Genomic DNA, 8,794 nt, shown 5'->3' with positions numbered 1-8,794 from the left:
AAGATTTTTATACATGTTTTAAATGATGTAAACTGTATAAAGTATTTTATATCTACAAGATATGTTGGGTAAAACATGGGTAGATGAATGATGATGGATAAAAGCTGAAATAGAGGAACATTAGTAGTACGGACCTAGTGCCCTATAGGTATACATTGGCAGCAGTGGACCTAGTACCCTATAGATGAGCACTGGCAGCTGCGCCACAACCCGTAGATGATTTAGATCTACGGTAAACGTCCTAACAGCTGCGCTCCAAGGATAGTATCGGCAGCTGCGCCTAATAGGGAGCCTTATGACCATGACAGTAGTGTTTAAAGGTCAATACCGGCAGAAGCGCCTCATAGAAAATGTCCTAATTCTGGCAGCTGAGCCTAAGTGACAATATTAGCAGCTGCGCTTGACCAATGTGTCATTGGCAACAATGGACTTCATGTTGTTTCCTTAGGATGATCCTTAGGAATGAATGAATGAGAAATAGCTGATTCTTAGGGTAGATCCTTAAGAATAAAGAAGATAATGGGGATGGGTAATTGGGTTGATTGTTTGATTGTTTAAACATAATAATTATATTATTGTGGGTTGAAAACCCTATGTACTCACCAGGTTTCCCAACCTGACCCACTCAGTTTATTTATATCACAGGTGTTGATATGAAGTGACATTACACTGAGAGATTTAAAGAGATGTAGATCACTAGTGTAAATAATTGTAAGTTCTGTTTATGCTTATGTTTCTGTATTAACGATGACATCCCAAACGTTTTAAAATGAAATAAATACGTTTCTTCGAAAATGTTTTAATAACGTATTTACCATGTTTTTCTGGGAACAAATTCCGCAACATTTTTATAAAATGAAGTACTCTGATTTTTATAAAGCATAAACAACATCGGTCTTTTCTGGCCGTGAAAATGGGGATGTCACATCTGACCACTGTGAGACGGTTCTGATTGCTTCGGGAAGGCCTGCGAGGTCACAACAGGGAGGAACCGTCAACAGTTCTTCGGAAATGGTTCCCAGGAAAGTGCTCTGACGGTTAAGTCAGTGGCTAAACTGAGAGTGTGTAGTAAGAACTGAGAGGGAAACGACTTACCATTTGAGGTGGCGGAGGAGGCCTTTTATACAGAGACCTCCATCGAGTCCGTACGGGGACAAGGTCGCCAGGTCCAACAGGATTCGACGTCCTGATTGGTTAATCATGCTCCTCGTAGTGCCAGAGCTAACGATTGGTTCAGGTAGTAATGCTTTGAGCATACTCCTTGTCCCTTTGAGCCGTTGGGTTTGTCGCAGAGTGGAAGGCGCCCGCGGAGGGCCTTCCACGTGGTCGTCACGTCTTTAGCGCGACCGAGCGCGACTTCTAGCCTGTGCTAGGGGCACGTTATCAAGTCCCCTAGTCCAGTAGTTATAACGTTTGCTGGGCTAGCTATGATGTTTTGGACTTAACTGTCATTACACACGTCAAGCTTCGGTTCGAGGGACGCTTCGATATTTCCAGCGATGTGACTGCTAATTATGTCTGTCAGTTACGTCATTCGTTAGGGATTTTGAATATCTCGCCTTCTCTATTCCTTTATAAGCAAAGGTTGTTTCCTTATTTTACTCGTGCCTTTTCTCTTACTCATTCTTTCTTCTTTGACTTTCCCCATTTGCTTTTTTTTCCTCCATCCATGGCGAACCAACTTGGTATTGTTGCTTCTCCTATAGAGTTTAAGCTTCTACGGGATACTTATGGATTATCTTCTTCCGATGCCTTGGAGCTTCCGGTCGCTGACTCGATGATCTTATCACCTCCTCATGGGAAGGTTGGCATCTACTTGAAGACCTTCGATGTCGGGCTTCGTCTTCCTCTGAATGACTTTTAGGAGGAGTTGCTTCAGAAGAATGGTTGTAACATTCAGATGCTCACTCTGAACTCTGTTAACAAGATGGTGGCTTTCGAGATGATCTGTCGGGCTAACGACATTCTTCCCGACTACTTCGTCTTCAAGTTCTTCTTTCAGTTTAGTGCTACTAGGGACAAGTTCACGTTCTCCGCCCGCCATGGTGGTCACGTCCTGGTTCCTGATGGCAATACTCCCATGAACTGGCAAGACAAATGGTTGTGGCATGTGGGTTAACCGGGAGCAAGTTGGTCACGGGCATTATCAGGTAAACAACATGTCGGATTGTAACATCCATAAAATTTCATAAAAATTTAAAATTTTTCAAACCAACCGAAAATCATAATTGTTTACATTGTAGTTTTCAAAACATGTTTAACATCAGAGTTTTCCCAAAATCACAAAACACAACATGAAGAGGTACACCATCAAGCCTTTGCCTTCGCACGATCATCTAAGGAACCTGAAACATAACCCAAAACTGTAAGCCCAAAGCTTACTGAGCTCCCCCAAAGTACCAACACAACAAATAACACATATACAATAACAACATACTATGGGTCCAATCAACCATCGGGTTGGAATACCCCAAGCCCCTCAACCATCAGGTTGGAATGCCAACATACTATGGGTCAAATCAATCATCAGGTTGGAATACCACAGGCCCCTCAACCATCGGGTTGGAATGCCAACATACTATGGGTCCAATCATCCTCGAGATGGAATACCCTAGGCCCTCAACCATCGAGTTGGAATACCCCGGCCTGTTGTCTTACATACAAAGTAGTGAAGCCTTAGCCACCAACCAAACATGTGCATATAATACAAATAAGCATACCATTAACCAGCCAGCAAACAAATAAACAGATGTTATAGATCACTAGGCATAACATCATCCGATCTACAAGTATATCGATCTAACAAATCACTATAGCATATGTAACATCCCAAAATTCATAGCCAAAAATTTCATTTTTAATAAAGTAAGTATAAAACCAAAAGTATAAAAACATCCATGGTGTTAACTCATTCCATAATCAAAAACCAGTATTTCAAATCTCTAAAACATGTCATAGAAAAGTATTATCAGAGTACAACTCCCAAAGATCTCATAATGCGGAAATCATAATGTGATGCGTTGCGATCCTACCGGCTTCGTCCCTTTTGAAAAAGAAGTACCTGAAACCAAAACTGTAAACCGTAAGCACAAAGTTAAGTGAGTTCCCCTATCATACCACATAACATACAAATATCATACTGTCAGGCATATCTGGGTGCCCGACCTACCCCTTCGGTCTCTTTCAACCGGTAACCACCTAGCATATCTGGGTGCTGGCCTACCCCTTCGTCTCTTTCAACCGGTAACCCCCTAGCATATCTGGGTGTTGGCCTACCCCTTCAGTATCTTTCAACCGGTAACTACCTAATATATCTGGGTGCTGGCCTACCCCTTCGGTCTCTTTCAATCGTAATCAGGGACTATTTCACCACTACCACTACCACGTAATACCCAAGCATATACACATAAATCACATACTGCCTAGCATATCTAGGTGTTGGCCTACCCCTTCGGTCCTTTCGACTGATAACAGGGGACTATTTCACCCCTTACCTCTACACATAGTTGTTGGATTAGTGTCTAAGTCCATAACTATTTTGGTATGTACTTGACCCGATGGTGCATGGTCCTTTTGGGTTGCCTTCACCAAAGCAACTTGATTGGAGAAATAAATAAAGAGAGAGAGGTTGTTATGATTTATTAATATGTTATAAGAATAATATATTAAAGGAGAAATCATATTTGTTTAATTAATATTGGTCAATAATTAATTAAGAATTAATTTTGTGATCAAGTGTAATTAATTAAACTAGAGGGGCTGAATTGTAATTATGTGATAGTTACAAAATAAGGTAAGGATTATCTTATATATATGGTGAACGAATTTGAGGTGTAAATCCCTTAGAATTCGACTAGGATAAGGGTTTCTAGGACTTATCTTATGGTTGCTTGGTGGACAAGCAACTAGATAAGGATAAGGACTAAAACCTTAATCTTTACACCTATATAAACCCCCTAGGGCTTAGGAATTCGTCTAACCCTTCCCAAAAGGTCCTAAGGACGAATTCCTACCTCCCTCCTCTCTCTTTATACCTTCTCCACTTGCTTATGGTGTTTGTAAGCCATTAGAGGAGTGACACTTGTGACTCTAAGCCTTCCAAAGTCAATTCAAGGAGGAATTGGGATTGTTATTGCTACATAACAATCAAGGTAATATAGTAAACCTAATTATATGTTAATATTGATTTCCATATGCTAGAATTAGGGTTTATAGTCTTGGATTCAAAGCATGTACAATAGAGAAACCTAGATCCAAGCATTAGGGTTTGTATGAGCACATAGGATGTCTTATGACCAAAACCCATCAGTGGTATCAGAGCCATGATTGGTTTCTATTGTATTCATGCTTGATGTAACTGAAAATCGTGTTTTGGCCTCACTGTTCGACCTGACTCGGCGAGTCGGTGCGTCAGATAGTGCTTATCTCATGATTTCTTGCTGTTTTTTGCATTGGGATAATTACCTTATCATGTTAGATTAATATTAATCCGATTATATGATATATTTGACTATATTTTTAATCTAATTGAAGATATTTATCAATTAATAAGATAATTGTTTCCTTATAAGATAATTGATTAATTATTTTAAGTAAATTGATAAATTATTTTGCAAGAAATCATCAAATATGGATAATTATGTGATTAAATGTTAATTTGAATTATTTGTTATTTGATCCTTGTTGTTATGAAAAGTTTCATATTTTGCCCTTTAGGTTTTATAGTTTAAATTTGAACCCAATAGTTTTGTAGTTTTGAAATTTAAATAGTTGAAATCCTAATGTGTTGAAATGTTTCAAAACTTGCCCTCAAGTTTTGGAATTTAAAAGTTGATTAAAATTTTAATTAGGAATGTTAAATTCTAAAACTCTAGTATTGTTTTGAAAAAGTTCAAATCACACCCTTATGGTTTTGTTAATTAATTAAGGTGTATAATTAAAAGAAGTTTAATAAATCCATAAAAGTTTAGGTTTACAATTTAAGTGAATTAAAAGTACCACCTAAAATTTTAAAAATGTAAAATACACCCTATATATATATATATATATATATATATATATATATATATATATATATATATATATATATATATATATATATATATATATATATATATATAACATTAAAGGTCTAACATTATATATATGTATGAGTAAAAGTCAGTCTTACCGTTAGTAGGCCTCATTCACGAAGCTGGTCTATAAGGGGTGTTTAAGGAAATTGCCTATAAAATGGCGATTGAATGGGTATCCACTCTTACCCACCGCACTCTTGACTAGTGAAGGGTCGTTAGCCGAACGGGTAGGATAGGACAAAACCTTCCGTTATAACTATAATGAAGTATAAAAGTAACTAAATGTTTTCATAAAATTCCCAATCTTAGTTACTTAGGCAAAGTGAATTGATGCAATTCCATGAAATTACACTTTGTGCCCTTGCGAAGACGTTAGTGGAGCGTGTGTGGTTTACCGGCACACTAAATGGTTCTAAGCAAAGGTAGCAAAGGGTGACTCAATGTTTGTCATAGTTCGGTGGAGCGGGTGTGGTTTACCGGCACATCGAATAGGTGACTATAACATGTGAGGGCACCATGTAAGTTTGCATGGTTATTCACACCCGCTTTGTGATCCTCGGCATCCCAGTCACAAACAAGAGGGGCATATCGAGATTTAAACATGCCATTGAAAGTTCAATGAATCTCAAAGGATCTAGGAGTTTTCATAAATTTAAAACTTAAATTTCTTTTTTGTTTTTCGTGGTGGAAATTAGTGAATCGTCATTCACTTACCTTCAAATATTCTACAATTAGGGTTACGGCATCCCTCTCCCGAGTTGTAGAATATTGTGTTGGGTCCTAGCCTTAGTATTTCATTTGGGTGATTTACTAAGGACTCAATCAATCAACTAACTTGAATTTGTTTTTCTCCCGTTTTATAGATGTCAAAGTTCGACAATTATGGTCTTCCCAAATCCCGTGGAACAAGCATTCCACATGAAGATGGTATTCCACGATTCAATCGAGGAACGAGAAATCATGCTTCACTTCCTCCTCCTCCTCCTCCTATTGTTCTACCCAACCCACAAGATTGAAGAATTGAAAGGTTCAATATCACTAAAGCCCTATTGGAAATGAAACATAAAGATGGTCAACCCGTGTGTGCCCAAGTTCTAGGAATGAAATCACACATTGATAGGTTGATAATGTTGGGTGTGTCATTCCCAGATGAGTTGGCTGTGAATTGGGTTTTGCAGACACTTCCTGAATCATATAATGAGTTCAAAAGAAAGTATTATATGATGAATCATGACGACAACCTCATTGACCTAACTTACATGCTCATTGCTGCTGAGTCAGAAATGATTTGGCGAAGCAATGGAGTGTATTTGTTGGAAAAGTCAACCAACCATGCTTCCAAGGACTATCTAGGAGAACCGACCTGCGTTTGCTACCAAAAGAAAGGGCGTTGGATACAAGTCTGCCCAAAGAGCCTGAAGAGTCCAGAAGATGGGAGAGTCAAAGAGTATGGCTGCGCTTCAGGTAAAATCCACTATCTAACTCCATTAAGTTCCTATTCATTAATATATAATGTAATAAGATTGCATTTGAATGTTTTACAGGATCGGTGAAAAGAAAGGAAGCTTGGTGAAAGAGCAAGATGAACCTAATCACAAGGAATGGATCTTGATCGCATGGACTTGAAGATTAGATTTTGATCTTAGATAGTTATGATAGAGTTGTTAGAAAATTTTCTTTTGAAATACATAGTTTTCAATGGATTTTGCATTGTAAGGACATATGTTTTCCGCTGCTTTTATAAATAAAATAAATTTTCATTTGACTTATTTATTTATTTGTTTATTTCCTTGCAATGAAATCGTTATGAAAATTGGTGTTTGCATATTTCTACAACAAATGGATATGATTCTTATTTATGGTATTTATGGAAAAGTCGAGAATTTACCAAATAGGGAGAGTTTTCTCATCGCCCAAGTTTCAATTGGACAGAAATTTAAAATCATGCAACTTGGTTGCACGATGAATGAGAAATTTCATATATGGAAATTAGACTAATTCGTTGACAAGGTGTCAAGTGAAGAACTAAGAGATCGAGCACACAATGTTGCGTGTTGATCAAGTCCACCATAAGAGTAAAAAATGATATTCATCATGATTTACTAAAGGTTTAGTAAATATGATTATACTTACGTGATTAAGTGTAATTCTGAATTGATTAAAGGGTTTAAATCAATAGCAGAACGAATAAGAAGAATCAAGTAGGCAGAAAGATAAAAGTTACTCCATTCTAAGATGAAGGGAGAGTACCTTTTATGCTTTATGATAGGTCTTAATGATTAAGAACCATATCTCAATTGATCCTCTAAGTGAGTCTTAGTACAATTGTATGTCTAAGAAGAGGAATCAAGAATTGAAGAAATGGTTAAATCAATAAGTAAATCATACTTCATTCCAATAACAAATCTTAAAGTTAAGATTGTGACATTGAGTGAATAGTATTAAGAAGGTTTATAACATTCATCAATTGTGGAAAGTTGTGATGTCTTGGATAAGACAAAGACCAACTAAGACCAAAATTATGAAGTGTTTTGTTTTGATAAAAGCTACACTAACTCTTGAATATTTGTTTGTCAAGAAATGTTTTGACAAGAGAATCGTATATGTCAAGGAGTAAGTGGGAGTCTTAATGGTCTTGAAAGGTTTCAAGAACAAATCAAATAAACCTTATCGATCATCACTAGCACACGAGTTGAGGTTTACAACCTATCGTGTTGACATTATTTTGATTCTGTGCCAATCCAATCGAGTTAATTATGCATGAGAGTTCTATGAGTTCTCATTTTGAACGCATAAATGGCAAAGCACCTTAATCGATGAAAGGTATATTGATAGGAAAGGGTGAGCTGCTTAACTACTTGGAAGACGTGGTGGGCAGCTGTGCTACCATAAGGCAAGAAATCAAGATTAAGAAAGTTCAATCCATATGAGTTTGAATTCGTCGTAAACTTTGGTTTTGACAAATTCACATGGATAGGAACAAATACGTCGTTTAAATCTAAGTGTCATAAGATTTCCTCCTTCATGAAAATGATTGTGAGGAAATTCTTTCACTAAGAAAGATTTTAAGAAGATAGTGATTGTAAAATTGCATTCTCGAAATCAATTATGATTACGGTATCCCTTTCCATAATTTGAATTGTGAGGTTTGGCAATTAGTCTTAATTGTTTAGACACACATATGAACTATCGAAGGCAAAGGTGTATATGTTCAAAAAGCCTTGATAAAATATTATCAAAGCACTAAGTATTAGCAACATGAACTTAAGAAATTCAATAAGTATTGTCTTTCTGGAAGTTGAGATGTTTATGAATACATGTCGAAGCTAGTGGGAGCATAAGTGTTATGTTTTATAATAATCATCATGATAGTGGGAGCATAAAAGTTATGATTGTATGATTATTAAGGAAAGTATTGCAAGGTTAGCAATATTAATTATAGAAAACAAGAGTCATACTTTGCAAAGCTGTAAGAGTTGAAAGGTTGTTTTGCTATAATTAAGGGAGAGAATATTATGTTTCATTTCAAATATAAAGGATTAGGTTGAGAAATGTTAATAAACTTAGTCAAAGTTACATAGTGTGTTCTTAAAATTTCGATTATGATTACGGCATTCCTCTTCATAATTCGAATTTTGAGAACATAGCCAAATAAAACATTATGCGTCGTGTCCCATACGCTTCGGGTATAGGATCGATTGCAAATGGTTTAATGATTG

The 8,794-nt window shown here is 36.7% G+C and overlaps 1 protein-coding gene across 1 annotated transcript; it reads left to right on the top strand.

Annotated features, from left to right (window-relative positions):
* Nucleotides 1–656: 656 nt before the first annotated feature.
* Nucleotides 657–6,800, top strand: LOC128127092 (uncharacterized). The gene is made up of 3 exons (XM_052765439.1): nt 657–711; nt 5,939–6,539; nt 6,620–6,800. The coding sequence occupies exons 2-3, from the start codon at nt 6,131–6,133 to the stop codon at nt 6,646–6,648; spliced, it is 438 nt and encodes a 145-aa protein (XP_052621399.1). The 5' UTR covers nt 657–711; nt 5,939–6,130; the 3' UTR covers nt 6,649–6,800.
* The last annotated feature ends 1,994 nt before the right edge of the window (nt 6,801–8,794 follow it).

The sequence above is a fragment of the Lactuca sativa genome, chromosome 7 (genome assembly GCF_002870075.4).
Source record: "Lactuca sativa cultivar Salinas chromosome 7, Lsat_Salinas_v11, whole genome shotgun sequence".
Lineage (NCBI taxonomy): Eukaryota > Viridiplantae > Streptophyta > Magnoliopsida > Asterales > Asteraceae > Lactuca > Lactuca sativa.
This window is presented reverse-complemented; position numbering and strand designations above follow the sequence as displayed.